Genomic DNA, 24,757 nt, shown 5'->3' on the forward strand with positions numbered 1-24,757 from the left:
ACCAAAGGTCCGCAGTCGGTTCTGTCAATGATGCTGCAAATGGTGAGCTCTGCCTTCATCTCGTAAGCAAGACTGGCAGCTTTCAACAAATCAGATAGCCGCTGGAATCCAGACAGAATTTCTTCAGATCCAAAGCGACACACGTCATTAGTGCCGACACATGCCACCACGTGCAGCTGGCTGCACCCTGTGCTCTTCGTGGCATCCGGAAGGACCCTTTCCACATGAGAAATGACTCCACCTGGAATGCACACGGAGTGCACACTGGATTTCTCCCCCTCCTTAGCCGCCATATCCCTAAGGGGCCCCATTACGTGCCTAACAATGGAGCTCCCAACTACGAATAAGCCCACCCTCTAAGATTGCCCGGACCTTGAAGGCTGAGAATCATCATATGAAACAGGGCAGGCAGCTGCATCTGGCTCAGCCAGAGACAGTACCTGAAACCTGTTTGTCAGATGCACCATGGAGGCTTTCTGATCAGACTCCAGGGACATCTTTCGCTGCCTGCCATGCCTTGGAACTACCTCCCAATCAACCACAGGCGAGGGCTCAGCCCCACTGCGGACAGCAACCGGGGCAACCACAGTTGCAGACCGGTCTGGGGACAGACGGGATGAGGTTGACATCCCCGTGATACCCAAGTCTGGCTCCCCACAATGGTTACCATTGGCAGCAGCCTCAAGCGCACGGCCGAAGTCAGCGCCGCCTGCAGCTGTGAGCGAAGGGATGTCAACTCAGTCCTCATCCAAACACAGCAATCACAGTCCCTGTTTATTCTAATCGATGTTGAACAACAGTTACTGAAAGAAGAGTCCGTGCCTAGATAACGCAAGGGAAACACACAAAGAATGTATGAACTAACTTGTACAAATGCCTAACGACTGCGCTTCAATCTGCTTGAATTTACGATTACAGTAACTAAAACTCGTAATTACACCTCCTATACGAAACTCTCACGCAATGTAAGTAAGAATCTACGAAGTAAACACAGAAAAGAAGCTATATACATATCTTTCTGCGCTGTCAATGTGCACCATCTGGGAGCTCAGGCTACACTGGTCTCTGAGAGCTTACTGGACAGACAAGTGCCACTGACGTACCAAAACAAAACAGATGCCTAACGACTGCGCTACAACCTCCCTGAATTTACCATTACAGTAACTAAAACTCGAAATTACACCTCCTATTCGAAACTCACATGCAATTTAAGTAAGAATCTACGAAGTAAACACAGAAAAGAAGTTATATACATATCTTTCTGCGCTGTTGATGTGCACCAACTGGGAGGTCAGGCTGTTGCATTTACATAATTAGCAGTAATAAAATCTACTGTAACATTTATATACACAGTAGTCAGTGGTAACACCCGACACTCGGCTTCCATTTGGAACCTTATTTGTGACTGTGGCTATATGCATTTGTGTGCATTTAATTTTCATAAATATTCTGTGTTGTAATTGATTTATGTAAACTGTTATAACTTCCTTAATGTTTGTGCCAATGAAGTGATCTTATTGACATGATAATTTTGATGTATTTGATATTTTCATAGTTTTGTTGGAACATGGAGTGCTTGATTTCTCTTCTGTTGACAAAATTTTATTTCCATAGTTTTACGTGAGATTTACCATTATGGCTTCTCACGTGCAGCAGGAACAGATCATCAGCGCTCCTTTCACACTGTGACGTAGAAAGTTCTGGTCTCATAAATGTTGCTGCTGTCTGGCTCCTCAAGCTATCCATATGCTTGCAGACTGTGTATCTGTCACTGTACTATCAGACATTCTCGGGGTACCTTTGTTTGGTACGTATCAGTCTTAGGTTATCTTCAATAGACCACATTATGAATTTACAATCCTAGACCACCATCAGCCAAGAATTATAAATTACAGAACCCATCTGTCATGATGATTTTGGATTCCTAAGTGTCACTGAATCACTTCATTGAGCACTGGTGTGGTAGACAGAATACTGTATCTGCTGACTAAAGCAAAGCTCAAGTGGAGAGTGGGATGCTGGACTCATAATTCTGTAACAGCTAAATCTACTCATCTTCTTTTAACATTATTGGTATTGTTATTGCTTTAAGCAATCTGAATAATTCTACAAAAAATACTGTTGATGTCCTGTACCCTGTAACACAATTTCTACCAGGTAATAAAGACTTTATATCAAAGGTGGAAGAGACGTGTATCCTATGTCATCTTATGCACTTGTGTTTTATATACTAGTATTTCTATCAAATATACAGTTTTAAATTTATGCCATGTATTACATAATTAACAGTTTATGTTTATTTATCCAAATCAATTATCAAAGTTGACTGCTCAATAATTTACGTTCTGGAGTTGTTTTTACTTTATTTAAAACAGTCATTATTTTTCCCTCTTTTAGGAGCTGTTGCAGCACTCGGAAAAGAGCAATTCTTAGGTCTCTATTTGAGTGCAGGAGTCATCTCATCAATGGCAAGCTATATTTATAAAGCAGTTACCAGTCAACCAGGACTTTCATTAGGAGCGGTAAGAAAAATGATGGACACACATTAGATACTAACCTTCATACAGTCTGCTGTATCAGATCAGAGGAAAATCTTTAATTTGTCCACATGGTGGTGTCCTACTTGACACCAATCAGAGATTTATTGTGTGCTTCCAATGTTCTGATTTTAAATTTTTTCTTTGCACTAATCTCTTTTTACAAGTGCTGCAGCCAATATGCGCCATTGTCTGTTTTACATATTCCTGTTTTTGTCTCTTAGAACTTTTTCCGTACACTACCCATTCTTTGCCAGTGCTAGTCTGCTTTTTATGTCCTCCTTGATTCATCCATCATAGTTACTTTGCTTCCAAGGTAGCAGAATTACTTTGTTTCATCTGCCAAGCGGCAGTAATCTCTTGCTACTCTTCATTACTCTTGTGTTTCTTCAGTTTACTTTCAATTTATATTCTGTAATCATTTGAGCATTTATTCCATTCAACAGTTCCTGTAATTTTTCTTCACTTTCACTGAGGGTAACAGTGTCATCAGTAAATAATTATCATTGATATCCTTTCATTTTGAATTTTAATCCCACTCTTGAGCCTTTCTTTATTTCCGTCACCTCTTCTTCGATGTATAAATTGAACAGTAAGAATGAAAGACTACATCCTTATCTCACACTCTTTGTAACCTGAGCACTTTGTTTTTAGTCTTCCATTCCTATTGTTTCCATTGGTTCTTGTACATATTGTATATTACTCATCTATTCCTCTAGCTTACTGCTATTTTTCTTAGGATGCTGAACACCTTACACCATATTAAGTGGTCAAATTCTTTTTCTAAGTTGACAAATCCTGTGAACGTTTCTTGATTTTCCTGAAGTCTTGTTTCCATTATGAAGTACGTCAGAACTGCCTCCCTGGTGCCTTTTTCTTTCTAAAAGCCAAACTGATCATCATCAGACAGATCCTCAATTTTCTTATCCACATTTCTGTAAATTCTTCTTGTAAGCAACTAGGATGCATGAGCTGTTAAGCTGATTGTGCAGTCATTCTTGCACTTATCTGTTACCTTCCGGATTGTGTGGGTGATATTTTTCTGGGATGGTGTTGGTATGTTTCCAGACTCACTCACACTGCACACCAACTTGAATAGTCATGTATTTGCCATTTCCCCCACTGATTTTAGAAATTCTGGAGGAATGTGATTTATCCCTTCTGCACTAGTTGATCGCAAGTCTTCGAAAGCTCTTGGATGCCCTATATTTTCAATACTGACTCCCATTTTTTCTTCTCTCACATCATCAGACAAGTACACCCCCATTGTAGAGGCCTTTGTTGTACTGTTTCCACCTGTCATTTCTCTCCTCTGTGTTTAACAGAGGAATTGCCATTGAACTGTTAATATTGTGCCTTTGCTTTTAATTTCACCAAAAATTATTTTGACTTTTTTATGTGCTGAATCAGTCCTTCTGACAACATATTCCTTTTTGGATTTCTTCACATTTTTACTGTAGCCCTTTTTTGTTGGCTTTCTGCACTTTCTATATATTTAATTCCTAAGTAACATATTGCTGTATTCTCATTTTTCCTTCTTTTGTTGATCAGTTGAAGTATTTCTTCTGTTACCCAAGGTTTCTTCAGCATTGCCTTCCTTGTATTTACCTTGGTCTGTTCAACTTCTGTAATTGCCCTTTTTAGAGATGTTCATTCCTCTTCAGTTGAACTGAATACTATGGCATTGTACTGTGGTATTCATTACTGCAGTAGCTACAGCCTTGGAGTGTTTCATATTTAGTACTTCAGTATCCCACTTCTTTCCACATGGATTCCTCCAGGCAATTCCCTTGAACTTCAGTTTACACTTCAGCATTACTAAATTGTGATCTGAGTTTATATCTGCACCTGGGTGCACCTTGCAACCCAATATTCGATTTAAGTGTTGTGTCGTACCATGATGTAATCCAGCTAATCTTTCCGTGTCTTTGGACTGTTTTCAAGTACGTCTCCTCCTGCTGTGATTTTCGAACTGTGTACTGTATTCGCTGTCACTAGCTGGAATTTATAGCATAACTCAGTTAATCTTTCTCCTTTTTCTTTCCTACTTTTAAGCCCAAATTCTCAAGTAATTCTTTCATCTATTTATTCTCCTACTACTGTGTTCCATTCCACCATGATTATTAGATTTTCATCTCCCTTACTTACTGAATTACCTATTCAGTATCCTCATATACTATCTCTACCTCTTTATCTTCCACTTGTGATGTCGATATGTGTACATGAACTAGTGTCAGTTTTCTGTCCATTCTGAGTAGAACAATCCTGTCACTGAACATTTCAGGTACCTCCGCCTGTCTTCTTATTCATAGTAGATCCTGCTACCATTATACCACTTTCTGCTGATGTTGATATTACCCTACATTTGTCTGAACATAAATCCTCATCTTCTTTCCATTCACACCACTATTGATTTGAATCTGTGCCTTCATTAACACTCCTGTATCACTGACACGACATGACTTTCTGCAGCATGGTGACATGACTTTCTGCAGCATGGTGACATGATGAGTAGATCAGCAAATAATAGTCTGATAGTTGCTTATAAAAGAGCATCACAGTAGCAGTTGTTACCCAGCAGTCAAGGGAGCCATACAAACGATAAAAAGATGTCAAGTCCCCATTGTTCTGAAGCAAACATTCAACATTGAATGAGCATTCTCTCTTATGTAAATGCTAGGTGTGTGAGAGCGGACATGATGCAGTGGTCCAAAGAGAGTGTAAGTTGCTGATAGAAGAACACAGACATCATACGTGCTTCTGGTATCTAAAAGATCCACAGTGCGAGTGCCATAGAAAAAGAAATATGATTGGTAGAAAATTTCCAAAGGACTCAAAGGTCCAACTGGGGACGCGAGAAAGATGATAAATTCATTAGATGCTTGCATCAGGTGGGAATAGAGTGAATAAGCACAAGCTTTGTAATACTTTTTAATAAGAAGGTAAAGAACAGTAAATTCCTTGAAAATAAACAAATGAAAATATGTATCTATTATGCTGATTAAAACTAAAAATATGCAAAAGACCTTAGTAATCTTATTTCTTAAATTTATGATATCTGTAATTCCATCGCTGATGTATCACTGTTAGAGATTTTTGGTGATAAAAGTTATTTATTCAGTATCATGCTATCTTCCCACTAACAAACTACATAGCAGATTTTATCGAGTAGCCTGTGTGACAGATTGTATGTGTGTTTCACATTTCATTACTCATATTTTATTGACATTATCTTCCTTGTACATACTTTAATAAAATGCTGAAAGTTACCTACATATGTGACTGCAGACATCAGAAACAGTGTGCTACAGAGCAGCAATATGAAAAGATAAATAGGTACTCACCACAGAGAGAGGAGGTGTTGATGATAGACAGGCACAGTAAAAAATACTGCTATATATCATTTAGCTATCAGATTAAGTCCTTTGTGCCTGTCTGCCACTCAGTGCCTTCTCTGTGTGGTGAGTATCTGTCTATCCTTTTATACTGTTGTTATTCCATCCTGAATTTTCCATCATTTGATATATAACAGCAGTTGAAATGCAGAAAAATTACCACAGTAATGTAAATGCCTCCAGTTCCTAATAACCAGAGTATCAATTCTAGCATTTCTTCAGATTGTGGTGGTCATCAGTAATTAGTGTTCAGCTTTTAAATTTGCTTCTCAGTTGTAGTGAGAAGCCAGTGAAAAGTGTCAACCTTACATGTACAAAGTTTTGGACTAATGTTCAGGAAAGCTCAAGCTGCAGTTCAGCATTAAGTGTGCAACTTACCAACTTTTTACATATACATATACTGTAGAACAAAAGCAAAGAGGTGCTTTTTAATTATTTACGTACAAGTTGAGACACCCAAATTCTTCCTTTCTTACACCATTTTCCTTAAATCAACAAAAAGAGTATGGTCGCCATGCAAAATAATCCTCTATGAATATCAAAATTTTGCAATTTGGCTGTAACTATTCAATGGTAGGCATTGAAACCCTCATAACTCTATGTGTAAACCTAGTAATTCCAGTAACTAGTAACTCTATTATTGAACAGAGATTTGAAAGTGCATGGATTTCTCTAATCTGTCAATAACTAGGCTTTACTATGTAGCCAAACTTTAGCAGCTTTATCTGTATCACTTTGTTATTGTTTTTTAAGAAACAATTTTTGCTTCTTCTCTATATTTAACAAATTGGAATTATAAGATTTTCATTGCCCCTACCATCAATGTAGTGTCTATTATAAGTACCAAAAACAACACCACAGCATTCATAGGCTATGTTTGTTATCTCGTATTATCTTCTGTTCCCTCTAGTGTAAACACTTGTTCACAGATACAAGCGAATGATAGTGAACACCTGCAAATTGCCTGCAAATGAGGATTCACTTGTTCTTGCTTCCGTTCATTCTGGACTAAAGGCGACTATTTAGTGGTCTTTATATAGTTTTCTGACTATTTATTTATGTTATGAGTTGGAGACCATTTGTAGATGCTTGATGTTTGAATGTATGGCTGTATTTATGCCTGTGTAGACATTTGTACTTGAGAACTGCAATCACTATAGATAAAAAATAGGTTAATTGACTACCGTAACTGCAAACATCCATGTATAAAAACATTGCTTTTATTTATATTGACAATTGCCACTCACTTCACTTCAAAAGTCCTTTATCCAGACCGAGCGAGGTGGCGCAGTGGTTAGCACATTGGACTCGCATTCGGGAGGACGACGGTTCAATCCCGCGTCCGGCCATCCTGATTTAGATTTTCCGTGATTTCCCTAAATCGCTGCAGGCAAATGCCAGGATGGTTCTTTTGAAAGGGCACGGCCGACTTCCTTCCCTAATCCGATGAGACCGATGACCTCGAAGTTTGGTCTCTTCACCCAAACAACCAACCATCCTTTATCCAGAGATTTAGTTTGCATAGTGAATGTATTTGTTCTTTTTTAGAGTTTGTCTGAAACATACATCCTGGATTATCACTGCAGTAAGTTGTCAAAATCATGTCATTAGTATGTGCACAAGCTGATTTCCCACATCATCTTATCCAGTTGCAAACATAATTACATATGTTAGAAACACTAGAGAAACTTTCCATTTAAAATTGTACTGTCCTTATATGTGAAATGCATCTTGCAAGACCTATGATTTTCTTAGATCAGGTCCACTGCTGTACAGAATTTTTTCCACATCATGTATAATACAAGAGGACTTCACAAAGTAAGTTACACATTATTACGGCAGAAGTAGTAACTTTTATTGAATATTGCACAACAGTTCAAAATGACACAGGAAAATGACAATTTTTAAACATAGTCACCAAACTTCTGTAAACTAGGGTTGGAACGTTGTAACAATTCTTCAATTCCTTGATGATAGAAATCTACTCCATAGTTGTGGAACCACTCAAAAACCACTGTGTGAACATTGTCATCATGGTACAGAGGTTGGATCGGGAGTGGTAAGGCTCTGAGCATAAAAAAATTACAAATTCATTCACCTCAGTAAACATCTAAATTCCAGAGTAAGACAATGTTTAAATGAACCAGAAAAATGCTTCAAATTATTCCTTTTAAATATTTCAAGAATTTTTGCACATTGTAAGTTTCAATCCCATCAAAAAATAAAATAGGTTATAAACCGAATTTAAAGTTCACACAATAAAGTGCTGTACTTTCTGTAAATTTCATTTCTCTGCAAGGGAGACAATAGTTGCCTTATGCTGTGCTGGGTTGTCTTCATTGCTAATTGGAGCATGGTTCCCCTCCTTCCTTTCTGGCATACCAAGCAATTGAGCATGGCTCCCGTCTTTGTGTCCCGAGATAAGATGCAGATTGCACAGTGAAGGACCCGAGATAAACCTTTGATTGTGACTCAGAGATGATAATTTTTTTAAAAAAAATTGTGGCTGTTTAACATGAACACACAACTGGAAGAATTGTAGGCCACCACAAGACAGGTACAAATTTAAAAGGATAAAATGATGAGTACTCTAAATATAAGAGAAGTCAAGTTTGGCAAAATTAAGAATTACTCTGACATGTTCAGCCAACTCAGAATGTTGATCCACACAGAGGTCTAAGGCAAATAAAATTGTCACTGATCAAAGCTGGAAGCTTTATATACAAGAAGCCAAATTGAATTTCACATAACAAATAAGGGATTTTGTGAATGACAATTAGCTCTTTACTTACAGATAACAAAAGATCCCCACCATTTTCTTGTTGCACCTATCAGTACAGCAGTCACAACCAAGACAGCCGAAATGCGAAATGTGCTCACTCTGAAGACTCAAACCCATCACCATGAAGGCAGAGGGAAACAATAGTTCAACTGTCATATGCACACCATTTCTTTTGTTCAATAATTTTTGCCTGCAAGTAAATACCACACCACGGCATCCACAACAAAGACAACCAAAATGAGAAATGTTGTGACACCAAAGATGCAAACTCATGACTACAGAGGCAGAGGAAGGGGTAATTTTTCAAGTATCGTAAGCACCCTTTTCACAGCCATCCATAACACGATGAGCTGAAACTCCAACCTCAGTCAGTGACATCAGTTACTAAACAGAACACCACCAAGCATTGAGACCAGGGAGGAGCATGCATTTGGTTAAGTGAGCTTGGCGAGCAACTATGCTTCCTCTTGGAAGATATCAAGGAACTCGTCACTAGGATATGAAAAGCAGAGATGTTTAACGGGTAACAGAAATCTATTCTAACATGTGCATGGCTCAGTCCTTACCATCAGAAAATCATCAATCGACATGACTCGTCTCCTTGATTGCCTAGACATCGTTGTCCATGCTTGATTTCGATGGTCTTCTTTCCTGATCGACATCACTGTCATCAGTGCAGCCTTGGTCAAATTGTTGGCACCATTTCACTACGGCTGGACACACTGTTGGATTTGGCTTATATAGTCCACTCAGCGAAGGAAAATTAATAGAAAAAAAGTGTACTCACCAATTTCTGTACTCTGACAAGTGGCGAGTGAGAAGGGGGGGGGGGGGGGGTTTATGCGTTGTGTTTAAAGGCCACTTTTTTTAATCTTTCTTTACTATCTCAAAAACTGGGGCTTCTAGTGGAAATGTTGCTCAGTAAAAAATCAAACTGCCTTACAATTCCTACAAAAAAGTCCTATTCCTTTTTTCTGTAGTTTCTGCCTTCAAGGGGTGGAAAAATCACAGATTTTTAAAAACATTAGTTTAATGGCGTAAAAATAACTCGTGTTGCTAAAGAATGAGGGTTAAACACAAATATTAAATGTTTGCACAACATCTAAGTCCAGTAGAACAATATTAAGCAATAAATTGTGTTTGAGGATGTAACAGGGTGTAAAAGGAGGAGGGGGGGGGGGGGGGTGGAGGTGGAGGTTAGCAGGCTAGAAGGCTAGAAGTGTGTGTGAGAAGGTAGTTCACCAAATTATGGACATGCACATCCCTCCTTCTTAGGCCTGCAAAATGAAGAGTGAGCAGGCAATTCCTATTGTATCCACAACACTGTCACAGAAAGCAACTACAGGGTGTTTCACAAAGCTATACCGACCCATCCACAGCTTGCTTTATGAATCACTGGCAATGCAGTGTACAGACAAGCCCAGGGGTGTTTATTTTCACAAAGTGCATACAAACTACATCGAATATGGATATGAATTACTAATAACACTAATGAAAGACATACATATGGAAAGAATATGTGTCAATCTCTGCACGCTTCTACACTGCTAGAGGGAAATTGATTCTTAGTCATCCTACATGGCAGGTGTTGCATTTTGCCGGGAAAGGCAACCTCCTCCATCACAAGTGATGCTTGCTTTTCAGTTTACAGACTATACCCCCTGAGCGTTTTCTGTCCATTTCTCTCATGTGAGTAGACAAAATAACTCCACTGAGCTTGTGTTTATTTAGTGGAGTTATTTTCAGTTCATTAAGTGAGTATTTATTTGCAGTTGTTAGAAAAGCTGTTATGTAAAAAAAGCTCAACAGCTGGGGCTGTCAGTTGTCCAGCACACCGAAGAGCCAGCCCCATCATGGTGTGTCTCTTCTACCAATGGCTGGAATATTTTTCACAGAGTGAGGGTATCAAGTGCATCCCTCTACCTGAGCTCTCACAACATTTGAAGAGGCCCAGAGGCTTAAATTGGCTCCCTCTGTTATGGAACTTCAGAGATTTCAGCACAGGTCAGGCAGTGCAGAACAGCAGGTTACTTTTCTAGTTTCGAACATGAACCGTCGTATTCTATCAGACGTATTGACATGTACCTCGTAAGATACAATTGGTAAGAGGGGTAAGTGGCTTGATTCAGTGCAATCGGCTCTACAAGTGCGAGCAATTCCTGACTATGAGAGATTAGTGCATTCGACCAGTAACACAACGAGTGGTGGGAGAAGTGCAGTAGCTTCTGGTCATTCATTAATTTACTACCAAGTGGCTACAACACCGTTATATGGCTTTTCAATGACTGTAGTACTGTTATCTGGCTTTACAATATGCTGTCAGTGACAGACAGCAGCAGGATGCCACATTTACCAATCCAACCCCTTCTCACCATCATGATGTAGGTCACAGGCAACAGGACACTTACAGATTAAGCACTTCTCAGCCATTTTTATAGGAAAGTATTTTAAATAAAAACTCAATAACGTCAAATAAGAATTCCCTTAATAAGCTGAAAATAACTTTACTACATAAACTTGAGCTCAGTGAAGTTATTTTGTCTACTTACATAACTTGATAAGAAATGCTAGGGATATATACTCTGTTTGTAAACTGAAAAACAATCGGCGCTCATGGTGGAGGATGTTGCCTTTTCTGGAAGAATGCTATGGCTCCCATACGGGATGACTAAAATAAATTTCCCTCTAGCATTGTACAACATTGTGCAGAGATTTATGTAGATTCCGTCCATGTGTATTTCTTGTGTTACTGTTATTAGTAAGTAATATCTGTATTCCATATAGTGTTAACACACTTCGTGAAAAATAAACACTTCTGGGCATATCTGCACACTGTATCATCAGTGATTTACATGACGAGCTGTGGAAGGGTTGATATAACTTTGTGAAACTCCCTGTTGCTACTTTTTGTGGCATAGCATGGCAGAGAATGGGAAAATTGCCTGCTGGATCTTCATTTTGCAGGCCTGTGAAAGAGGGAAGTGCATGTTCACAATCTGGTGACCTACCTTCCCTTACACTTCTAACATCTGTCCCCACCTTTCCACCCTGTTACAACTCCAGAACACAATTTATCCCTTAATACAGTTCTACTGCACATGGACATGGTGCACACATTTAATATTTGTTATTAAGCCAGTTCATTTAACAATAAACATCAATTTTATTCCATTAAGCCAATAGCCTTGTCATGTTAATAACACTGGTTCCCACCTGATTACCAAAGTTAAGCAATATCAGACTACTTCAGTATTGGATAGGTGACTGAGGAAAACCAGGTGCCGTTGTCTGAAGGGCACGCAAGTTGCCAAAAGGGTGTCCAATTGAAGACTTGCACCAGGCCTGTGTGCCATACCACATTATTATTATTATTATTATTATCATACTACATTATTATTATTATTATTATTATTATTATTATTATTATTATTGTTATTGTTCATTAGAAAGACTGTTTTGAATACTCTTGTCATTTTTCATCCCCTGCAATGCAGGACCTATTAATCCTAGAAAAAAAATGAATAGGACCTTTCATGTGGGAAATTCAGTGTAGTTTAATTTTGTACTGGGAAACTTTTTCACTAGATGCCATTGTTTGAGACATTAAAGAAAAACATAGAAAAGGGACCTTTACACATCCTTTTCCTCCTCCCCTCCCCTCCCCTCCCCACCCCTCCCTTCCCGAAACCCCATGCTCGCACCACACTAGTCAGGATTTTTAGTATATGATTCATGACACTTCCCCCTTTCAATGTAATAAAATGTACAACTACACAAATTTTCTCCCCCACTTGACTTTCTTTGATCTTTGTTGACTGGCAGTATTACACTGCCAAAATTTTTCTGTGAATCTCTGTGTTATTTAGGTGTTCTGCCAATAAGAATCGTACTGTACCAAGTACTTCCTACATATCCCGTTGCCCCTCCATTTCACATGTGTACTGTGATGAACCTATCATACACACTGCAGCAGGACTGTGTCTCCAGAACGTAGTTTCTTCTGACAGTGCACTACTCTTGTTGCGCTATGGTCTTAGTGTGGGATGAAATGTGTAACTAACTTTTTGAAGTCCTCTTGTTATTCCCAGCTACTCTCATAAAATCATAAAATGCAAGTGAAGATACTATATGTTCTTTCAACTCTTTATTCTTGAGTTACATTCCATGTTCGTACATGTCTGTACTTGAAAACATACAATGAAAAGAGGAGTTACCTTGGGTTCCTTCGAGATATAATGTACTGTGTGTAGCCAATACTGAGCCTTCTATGTTAGCCTAAAAACTGTTAATTGTCAATAGGAATGAATTGATGGGGGGAGCCAGCAGATATCATTTGTTAACATTTTATTTAGCACTGTCAGAATAAATAATTTAACAATTCCACACAAGGGTCATTCCATCACAACTGATCTTGGGCCTCCTGCTCCTTGAGCTTCAATTTTTCTGAAATTTGCTGTGGGTGTAGACCAATCCTAGAAATGAACCACTGCAAAATTTTAAATGAAAGTAGGAAACACTTTCAGGTCTTGGATAACTTTCAGCTATGAATCAAAAAAATGTAGTGCAACAGGATGTGAAGCATTTTGTGAACCAGTATAATGCGTGAAAGTGGCTCAAAAAACCTGTGGAGAAAGATGCACAGATTTTTTTTATCCCCTTTGGGGTCAGATATCTCCAGAAGAAAAAATACAAAGGAACTACACCTTTGTTGACAAAGCCTGGGATATAATTCTATCGCATATCTTACTGCTTTGCCAATTATTTTCAGTTACAAATATGGCATCAAATGTAAAATTGCAATAAATGAGGCAAGTTCAGCTATAAATATTGCAGAAGGACCATTCCAGAAATTCTTCTTTCCAAAACCATTGGAAAGAGAACAATTTTCTGCACTAAAAACATCATGTTAGATCTTAGAGTCATCTCAGCAAAGATACAAAATATGAAGTTGAACTTCAACAAAAGTCATGTGTGATGTGTTAAGATTGCAACATGCTGCATGTTGCTGAATCTGTAACTTCAAGACTAGCAAGAAAGACAACTCATAGATTAATGATGGTGTTTCAGCTACTCATGAAAACCATGGACTCGGCCTGTTCAAAACCGTTAGTTGAGTCAGTTTCTGTACCTATCGTGATACTGGCCATGAGTGGTCAAGGCAAGAGGAGTGTGATGTTGTCATGAAACATTGCTTATTCTGTTACGTATAGATGGCTGTGTTTGCTGGTTTCTTCATCAATGTTACAAAGTTTCATTTGGGTTTCTCGCCTTGGTGCCCAAGCTGTGTGTGGTTTCTTCATAGGAGTTCCAAAGCCTCAGTTGGATTTCTTGCCATGGTTCCAAAGCTGAAAGTATGGTTCATGTTGGTCCCCAAGATGGTGCTGTTTAAAATTAGTGTTTCAGAGACTTCAATTATTCTTCAAAAATGTTCAACATGGCTTCTCAAAAATTATTCGGCTGTCCTATTCTATTTGCTGAAGATGATGCAGTATTCATGATGATCTGCTAGTCAGGATTCCAGCATTTATCTTATCTTTCACACTAATAGAATGATCAAGCTAGACTAAGAGGGAACTTGAATTTGCCAGTGCATCATTTTCTTCAATGTTAACTTCACACATGTTACCAATCCACCAGTGATTGTTGTACATGCAGACAATGTATTGGCCAGGAATAAGGTTTAAAACTGACACAAAAGCCACATTGGTGTCAGTTGACTGATAAACCAAAGCTACAAAACAAGTTGTATCACTTGAAACCTGGCTAACTTGAATGTGGTTCAGATCTATTGCCAAAAAATGTTCCAGCTAAAGTATAGCCAAATGCAAATTGTTCTTATTATAGCTTTGCCTCGTCTTCTATTTCTAGACTTGTAACAAAAATTTGAATAAGTCTTCTGGGGTTAAAACTCCATCATCTGTAGTTTGTTGCAGGCTTGCTCATGCTGCCGAGCATTTATACCCATTCCAAAAATTCCATTGTACAGAGATTAACATGGCTTGTGCCCAAACAAATCCATTCAGCAGTTATACCAAAGTCCTTTTTGTGGTAGCATAGGCTGATAAAATTTTTGTGGTTCTTGTATTGAGCAGTGGAATGATCACTGAAATAGTGATGGTGTACTGCTTCTTCCATCATGCTTTTCAAATTGTTGATCAGTTGGGCCAGAAATGTGTGGATGGCAGTAGTGTTATGTCTGAGACCATCACTGATAACGCATAAGCTCATACGCTGAAGAGCTTTATAGTATACAACAAACAGGTGCAGTGTTGCTTGACTGTTGTCTCAGTGATATCCTTGAACAAATGAAAGAGTAATTTTCTGTAAGATGTATTAGAATGACTAGTTCACTGGGCTTCAAATGTTCTTTGATTTTATTCAAGTGTAAGTGAGGTGTTTCATAACATAGTCATTAATAGGATGCTTCAAAACTTTGGCAATCAAATTTTCATGAAATTCTTCAATAGATATCTGCTTTGTATACCGTGTATCACAATCAGTATGGGCCCATTGCTTTAATTCAGTCACATTAACAAAATCACAGTTTTTAAAAACTTCTGTTAAATATTCCTCTAAGTCCATTCTTCCTGGGAGCTTTCACACCACCGAAGCATGCACTCCTTCAAATCTAAACTGCAGACAATCTTATCAAGAAGGGCTTTGTAGTCAGTGTTAGTAGGGCTTGTGTTAAACATTAGCTTCACAATTTTGATGGATTGTGCAAACACATACTGAATGTGTTAAAGCTGCACCAGTGGTAATGCAACATTTTGGTTGCAGCTCACAAAATTTAAGAAACCCAATTTTTCGCTCTGTGTTTTATTTTTAATATTGAATAAACAACTATTGAGACAAAATCATTATTTCCTGGACAATATGCGAGGGTTGGAACTTTTGGAGCAACTATTTATTTACAGCCCATGCAAAAAAGATACGTGTTTCAAAGTTTTACTGACCTTCAAAGTAGTCACCAGCATTGTGTATAACCCATTGCCAGCAGTGTGAGAGTCTTAGGATACTCTTAGCAGTGCCAGTTGTGTTGACAGTTTGAGCGGCGCGGTCTATTGCCCGAAGAACTTGAGCAGTTCTGAAGTGAATGCCATGAAGTGTTTCCTTCCATTTAGAAATAGAGTTGAACTCATGAGGGCTTAAGTCGGGGAAATGCAGTAGGTGGTATAGCACTTAGCAGCCCCATCAGTCAAACAAATCAGTAACAGCTTGCACTGTATGTGCTTGAGCATTGTCTTGCAAAATGATGGTCAGACTCTGCAGAAAGTGTCATCACTTCTGTCTCTATGCTTTTCATGTTTGGAACACAACCTACAACCAGCTTACAGACAGAGGTGATGACACTTTCTGCAGGACCTGACCATCATTTTGCAGGGCAATGCTCAAGAACGTACAGTGCAAGCTGTTACTGCTTTGTTTGACTGATGGGGCTGCTAAGTGCTATACCACCTACTGCATTCCCCTGACTTAAGCCCTCGTAAGTTCAACTTGATTTCTAAACTGAAGCAAACACTTCACGGCATTCACTTCAGAACTGCTACAAATTCGTCGGGCAATAGACCACGCCGCTCAAACTGTCAACACAATTGACACTGCTAAAAGTATCCTAAGACTTCCACATTGCTGGCAAATATGCCCAATCCTGGTGAATACTTTGAAGGTCAGTAAAACTTTGAAACGTGTATCTATTGTGTACGAGCTGGAAATAAATATTTGCCACTATTAAAGTTCCAACCCTCCTAAATAAGAATCATATATGAATTTTGCAATATCAGATTAAACTAGTGTCCGATGGTTTCATAGAGGAAAATCTTTGGGTGAAAATTGTTTAGGTCTTCAGGGTACACTGTAAATCATCATCAGTTTGCCAATCACCACTGTTGTATGACTTGGCACTGTGTATTTAAGAAGCTGTACCATCTTGCAATGGCAGCATATTACGCATAATTTTTGTTGAAGCTCAACCTTACTTTTCATACTTTTTTGAATCGACTCTAAGAAACAACAAGATGTTTCTAGTGGAGAAAAGTGTGATCTTTCCAGTGGTGCTGGAAAGAACAACTTCTGAAGTGATCCTTTTCCAATATTTGCACCTAAACTTGGCTCGCTTTCTGCAATTTTATAGTTGGCACTATTTTTCTGATTGAGTATGATCCACATTAAGTGCTTGGGCAGGAAGATGTACAGAAAAGAGTTCTCGTCCAGGTACCATTAATAAATGTCAGAAGTTGTAGTTCTTTTCTGTTTTTTCTTCCAGAAATGTCTGACTCCAAAGAAAGCTAAACAATTTGAATTTTTTTCTCTGCTAGTTTTTTGGGGTACTTTGATGCATTGTACTGGCTCACAAGTGGTTTTTTTTTTTTTTCCCCAGGGCCAAATGTTGTACAGGATCTGAAAGCAAGAGGTTCCTAGTTCTGGTCCCTTGTATTACAAATGGTCCAAACATTGAGGTTTGCTCACGTTCACTGCACTCTAGTCGAAGAGCGTTTCAAATGTAGGGCTACATTTTCCAAAGTATCAAGTATTATGAGCTTAAATTTTGCATGAGTTCATTTATATGGTATATCTGTACTGATTGTAAATTTGAACAAAATTGGACATGGAAGAGTGGGAAACTTTTGAAGACTGTGAGGACTTGGGATGGAATGACCCACAATCGGATTGCCATGGAGGGGAGAGATGAGTGGGGGAAGCCAGCCTCACCACCTCTATGGAGTGGTAATGATCTGACTCGAATGAATGACAACTGTTTTTTGTTGGAGCACTTAATAATAATAATAATAATAATAATAATAATAATAATCTCAATATGTTTATTAACTTTACTATGTCTGACTCTTTTTATAGATAAGCTTCATTTTGAAGAACTTCGGTTAAGATTTTCAGGTGTTCAGTTTTCCTTGCAGAAGTTAACAAAGTAGATGGCTGTTACTTTTGCAAGAGAGATGTCTCAGATGAAGTTTAATATAAAAATAATTGTGATTATGAATTAATAGTGTTCCTTCTGATGCTGAATTTTTGCAATTTGCATGGGCAGAAAACCTCTCCATATTCACTTTTAATGTTTCTCAAGTGTGAGTGCAAACAAAGGTTTTCACTGATGCGGGTGGCAAATGTAAAGTGGCAGAAGGAAGATGCATACAGACATATCCTATCCAATGAGTAGATGGCCACATGTGAATGCAATCATATACCAGCTGTGCTGTAATTTCTGCACAGCATTTTAAGTGGGCATGAAAACTGTCCAACTGAATGAATGACCACTGCCAGAGTGTGGCCAAAGCAGATTTGGCCGACCAGTGCTGAACATACTCCTGAATGCAACATGCTTGATTTCAGTGGCTGCAGTCTGCCTCATGCCCCCTCCTTGCAAGATATCATTTGATCCTGTAAGCTTCCAGGCCTCAATTTCCACTAGCCCCCCGACCCACACCCACCTCCAGACCTTCCCCATGCACTCATACCTTCATCTCTACAGTCTTCTTCCTGTGTTCTGTCTCCCCCTACCAATCCACTCCTACACTTCATAGTACACTACATAAAACTCCCCTTGCCTATGACAAGATCAAGGTCACTGATGTAACGGTCCTATCCCATGTGCCTGCTGCTTTTCGCTGCCAGACACCCTTCTCCATGTCTCCCTCTCTCTCCTCCTACCTCCTTTTTATTTCACCCACTGCAGCTAACACATCTCCTCATCCTAGTTGAACTGCAGTGCCAACACAATGTAGTCAGCCAGCACAGTGTAGACGTGCAGGTGTTTTTGTACTCTCTTAGCTTTGAAGGAGGAGTCATCCAAAAGCTTAGCAATATTGTTAATCTTCTTTATGTATCTGTAGGTGACTCAACACGTCAACTATATGATGAGTTGTTGCCTTTAGTCCTTTACTTATTTATGAACAATAGTTATAGTGATCAACTGTACTTTTTCACTTTATTGCTCCGTGTGTTTGTATGCTACCCGGCTTATATCTGATGTGTAATGAAAAATACTTTTAACACACAACAGTAACAGAAATTTCAGAATAAAAGGAAAAAAGAAAAATGAGGGAAGGCAACCACACACCTGTCGATGGTTGATGTGTTGTGTGAAGACTCGTAACAGAATAGAAATTTAACTAGCTTTGAAATTACTGTTCTTTCTCTTAAGTAAGTATGCACACATGCACTGATGCACACATGACTCCTAAACTCTCTATTCCACAACTGTGTTTGATTCTCCTAGTGGTTGCATGTGTGAAATATTGCATTTGCACTAGTAGATGGAAAAAAATTGTAACTCATTTCATATGCACGCATCACATGTCAGTCATCTGTAGATGAGCGGTTTGCTTCCTTCATGTTTATTTGGTATTGTGTCATAAGTAGACAATGCATTGGTCTGTGTGGCTGTTTCCAAGTGTTGGCGCTAGATTTTCCTGTTAAAAATGTTTGTTACAAAAAGTGCATCTTACTTTTTTTTTTTTTTTTTTTTTTTTTTTTTTTTTTTTTTTTTTTTTTTTTTTTTTTTTTACAGAAGGAAGTGGATTCTTTATAGAACCTCTATGCCTTCGAAGCCCTACTGCTATTACTCTGCGGGGCAACTTCAGTAGCATTTCTGAACTGTGTGTTGTGAGGATCTAAAAGCTAGAAAATATTATTCTGGTTAAATACAGATGTATTTAAATAATTGAATGTTGGTATAATGTTCTTGTCAGCCTACATTTTCTTTGTTTCTCTTATTTTGCAGTCTGGGGCAATAATGGCAATCCTCAGTTTTGTATGTACGCAGTACCCGGAAACTAGGCTCAGTATAATTTTCTTGCCATTCTTCACATTCACTGCTGGCTCGGTAAGTCTCATGTCTTCTTTTTTGTACATAGAATTATTTGATTTCTTATTACTGAAATGTACCTGAACTCTGAAGTTTTTGTGGTTAAGACTATGTAATGTACAGCTGCTAGATAAACCTTGGTATTGAGGCAGCAACCAGTTGATGATATAGCTTTGTGAACAGTTTTCTTTGAAATTATGAGAATGCAACTGCTTTCTGAACTGATTCATTCTTTCTTCATGACCTCAAAGTCCTGATTTTTGCACTGTCAGATATATTTGATGTGTTCCTCATCTCTCTTCTTCCCACTTTTAATGTATCAGCCACCTCAGCATCTGCATTTATGGGGCTAATGTTATAGTAGTAATAAATTTCTCCAGTTTATGCTAGTCTCTAAAGTACACATGACTTAATAGTGACCATTTATGTGCCACAGTCTGCTGCCATATCTGTTACTTAAGTTTTGCTAAACTCTTCGTAGCCCTCTATAGCACACCTGTTAACATATATTGGTTATAAAAATAAAACAAGTGCTGTGTGTAGTTAGTGATTTGAAACTGAGATAATGAAACTTCCTCACAGTCATTCACAGCTCTAAAGTTTGATAACTGTCTTGCTACTGACACATCCACTTATGGTTTGTAAATTTCTGCAGTGCATCAAGTTTTTTGTAGTATCTTGCATCTTACTTCCTTCCTATTGTCTAATTATTATTTGTGCTGCATACATCGCCCTTCTGTGAAAATCTCTGTTTTATAATGCATAACACAATCTGAAAATAAGTAATCTATTTTATTTTCTGTATTTTTCAGTAGAAGGATTTGAGGCTCAGAATCTCATCAACAGAGTAAATTTTAAATTGTAATTTGTGAAGTTTTCCCATTGTTATTGGTGGAGTAAGATACATGTTCTAGACAGTGGAGCTGGGTTGATGATAGCTGTTTTTTGCATAAAATATTTCAGCCATTCGCCTAGTTTTACTTATTAGCTACCAAACTACATGTATTGGTAACAAATGATAATTGTACAACAATAAAATGTTGTACATAGTATTGGATACACATATAATTATTCTCCCAAAGTTGCAAATATAATGTTGAGTCTTGAGCCATGAACTAGCCTGGATACATTCTTTGGTAGTACAGGGGATATGGGAAATTGGAGGATTTACAGAAAAAAAGGGCAGAAATTATAACAGGAAATACATGTCATGATAGATTCACGGGTCACAAGAGAACAATTTGCAGCAGAAGTGCTGAAAAAGATATTAGAATAAAGGGATCCAAAAACCAGAATAACAGTAGAGAACTGCAAATGAAAATTGTGCAGATTAGAAAGATATGATGAGCTTGTAGGAAGTAAGTAATTATTGTAAGGAAGTGTGATGTGAAATAGTAGAGTGATATGAGAGTACAGTACACAAAATACAAGATTGAAATATAGACAAGATGATGGAAAAGGGGAGGTTGAAAACCTCTACTGTCGCCCCTATTTACGAGTAGGCTTTTTAAAGCTGTAAATTTCCCAAACAAGCTAATATTTAGTCACAGCTAGAATCATTATTGCATTCCGGGACAAAAGGATTGAATTCTGACTGCCATTTACATCTACATACATGAGTGCTTTGCAAGCAATCATATAACGCATGACAGAGGATACTCTGTGCAATTGTTACTCATTCCCTTTTCTGTTCCACTTGCAAATGTAGTGAGGGAAAACTGTACTTGTACGAGCCCTGATTTTCCAATCTTGTCTTCGTGGCCCTTATGTGAGATACAGTGTATGTTCGTGGCAGTTGGATAATTCTGCAGTCTGCTATAAATGCCAGTGTTCACAAAAAGTGCTTTTTTTCCCTTTCTTAATTTAATGTGCAGGTAACAAATCTAGCAGCCTGCCTCTAAATTGCTTTGATGTGTTCCTTTAATCCAACCTGGTGCAGATTCCAAGCTCTTGACCAGTGTTTGATATTGGGTCTCACAAGTGTTCTGAACTTGAACTAAACTTTCCTAGAATTCTTGAAATAAATCAAAGTTGACCTTTTGCCTTCCCTACAATTGGCCTTGCATCCTCATTCCATTTCACATTGCTGTGCAGTGTTTCACATATAAATCTTGTATATGTGGCTGTGTTAAGCAGCACATCACCATTACTGTTTACTGTTTTTGAAGACTGCAGGATTGTTTTGCTACTCATCTTAACTAACTTTTTTCTTTTGTTTAGAGCAAGCTATTGTTCATCATGCCATCTTCATATATCTCTGAAAGTCACTAAAGACGCTAAAGAGTGAATGAGAAAGAGTACTATATACTTTTATTAGCCAGTTTCTATCCTATTCTGTTCATGCAGTGAGGGGAATCTGACTGTCTGTATCCTTTCATACATACCCTAATATCTCTTATATATATATTTGTTGCTCCAATATGTGATATAGAGATGTTCCATGCATGATGCAAGTTAAGTGTTTGGCATTGCCTGAGAAACAATACCAGGGAGGCAGTCGCCCACTGCTGTGCATATACTCCATCCTATTCCTCAACAGGTTCCTCACAGTTGGTGTATCCGATTCAGATGAGCTAGACAGGTTAGTGGTGATTTTAGAAAGAAATTGGAGAGGTCCATCAATAGCATCTTCTCACAGAGCTGTTTGCAAACTCAGGCTGAAATCTTATAAACTAATGGAAGTGCACTGACTGATCAATTCAGATATTGTTTCGTGATGTCAGTACTGTAACTGGCTACAGCAATCTATGCATGACTGCCAGATTGATCTTGAAGTGTTTTTTTCTCTGATGAAGCATGGCTGCAATTATTGAGGTACATGAACTCACAAAACAATCAATTTAGGAGTTCTGAATATACTTATCAGTTTGACACTGTGTCATTTGTGTTCTGCCTTCCTACCAACTTTAAAAGTTAGTTCTTCAGGTAAGAAAAGCTATATATACTTTATATACTTTATATACTTATAGCTATATATACTTATCGGTTTGACATTGTGTCATTTGTGTTCTGCCTTCCTACCAACTTTAAAAGTTAGTTCTTCAGGTAAGAAAAGCTATAAAAAATTAGCTGCACTTCATATGTTGCCAGGATGGACACATTTGTTTAACTGTTTTATGCTGAGAAAGTTAGTTAATTTCATTGGGTCTAAATGAAGAAAAGTCCTTACATTAAAATATCTATTCTGTATTGCAACTTGTTGTATGTAGAGTTGCTTCCATGTGTATTCTAGCATACAGTTCCAGAAGTAAGTGAAACAATTTTCACTATTCCTTATACACTTACAGTACACTTACTCTTTCTGTTAGCCAGTTTAAGGTTTTAACTCAGGCCTGTTATTGATAGAAATACACTTTTCATCAGTTAATAAACAGTTTCCAAAATATTACGCAGGTTATTGTTTTGGACTCTGAAAGGTCCCAAGTATGACTGCACTGCATGCTAGGCACAATTTGTAGCCCCTCTAAGAAAGTCTTAAATTTCATTTTAAAATTCCAAAATTTTTGTACCCTTCATTCATGGAAGATCGTAAAATTTCACTGATAAATGATATTCTCAAAAGAACTACTACTACTACTACTACTACTACTACTACTACTACTAATCAATTTTAATGCAAGTGCGTTGAGCTACATAACTTCTCATCTCAAGAGCTGGCCAGGTACTCTTGCAAGAAATTCCTTTAGCAGTAACAGAGCATACAAGAGTCTCAGATTAACTGAACAGTACAGTTGCCTGTCAGCTTCATATTGCAATTCATTTAACCTGATACTCTTCTTCATTGAAGCAGTCCTGATTCAGAAATCAATTTGTGTGAAATTATAAAACAGTATATTTCCAAAAAGCAAATAAAAACACTCCATCTTAAATCAGCTGATCGACTGAAGTATTTTACATTTGTGAAATACGAAAATCTGGTTGTTTCACAATTATCATTTTCCCCTTTGTATGTGACTCACATCAGAGCTGCTGAATCTGATTCCCACACTTATTCACAATTTCAGTGACTCATACTTCACATACATATCTCATACATTCCCTCATTTACTCAGGCAACACAGCAAATAATATTGTCCAGTAGAAATTATAACAAGAATCTGAAACTGAAATTATCAATAGATTTTTAGTGTCTTCATCAAAATGTTGTTTAGTCTGTTACTTAAAGATCAGGTGTTTAGTTAACATTCTTCACTGAAATGCAGAAAAAACATATTACCATATCAGAAAGTTATTTCTTAAATAAAGACATAAATTTTGTGTTTTCAGTTAATTTTTTGCATACCAAAAGTTATAGTGCAACATTGATTATTGAACCCATCTCTTTCCAACAAACCATAACTGTGTTAGATATGGAAACAATATACTGCAACCTTTTTTCAGAGAACTTGCAATTAATTAAAGGACATTCCGTTATTTCATCCAGGACAATGCAAGAGCGTACACCATCAAAGGGTCTGTGACAGTATTAAGATTTGTTTTTGATAATAGTAACTGTTGTATGTTAACTGCAATAGCCAGTTGTGGTACTGATGCTAAGTAATTATATCTGAACTGGTCAGTTGTCGCACTAGCAATGCTCTGTAAAGTTTCAGTTTGATTCTTGCATAGCTCTGTGAGCATATACTGCTTACACACAGGTCCAATGTGTTGTATGGCACAACAGTTTTCTTAAACTTGTTTTGAAGGCTGCTTCTACCTACTCTAGTTCAGCAAAAACTGATTCGCCATCTACCAGTGTCCGAGAAATGGGCTGGAGTGTTAAGGGCAATCGGAGATCGCCTCCCTGTTATTGGTTCTTGCATAATGCCAAAACGTACCAATTGTGTTGTACATGGAACACCCTGGTGCTGGAATACCTTTTCTCCAAATTTATCTGACAACAATAAAGTTGCCTTTCTTCCAAAAATTCCCATGAACTCCAAACATGGTAACTGTGTTCTAAAACACAGTCAGCAACTCGCAGCTCATGAGCATACTGAGTGTCTTCTCCTGGCAGTGCACATCTGTTTTATTAATAAATGTCTAATTATTCAGAATATTTTAATTTTGCACCAAAACTGAAATCAAAATAATAATGACAATCAAACAAAATGCCAAATGCAATGACAATTGCCACCTGCGCACCACCAGCACCAGCCAGTCGAGTGAGACGAGTTATTGTGCATTCATGCCACTGTATGAAACTAACAACTACATATTTTGTTTTGAATTTTAGTAAGTG

At 37.9% G+C, this 24,757-nt stretch overlaps 1 protein-coding gene across 1 annotated transcript in view; it reads left to right on the forward strand.

Moving 5' to 3' along the window:
• Positions 1-24,757, forward strand: part of LOC126336850 (presenilins-associated rhomboid-like protein, mitochondrial) — a 100,666-nt gene that overhangs the window by 66,030 nt on the left and 9,879 nt on the right. The window contains exons 6-7 of the mRNA XM_050000941.1: positions 2,398-2,522; positions 19,453-19,554. Coding sequence (XP_049856898.1) covers positions 2,398-2,522; positions 19,453-19,554 — 227 coding nt within the window. The remainder of the gene's footprint in view (positions 1-2,397; positions 2,523-19,452; positions 19,555-24,757) is intronic.

This window comes from Schistocerca gregaria, chromosome 2, assembly GCF_023897955.1.
Source record: "Schistocerca gregaria isolate iqSchGreg1 chromosome 2, iqSchGreg1.2, whole genome shotgun sequence".
Lineage (NCBI taxonomy): Eukaryota > Metazoa > Arthropoda > Insecta > Orthoptera > Acrididae > Schistocerca > Schistocerca gregaria.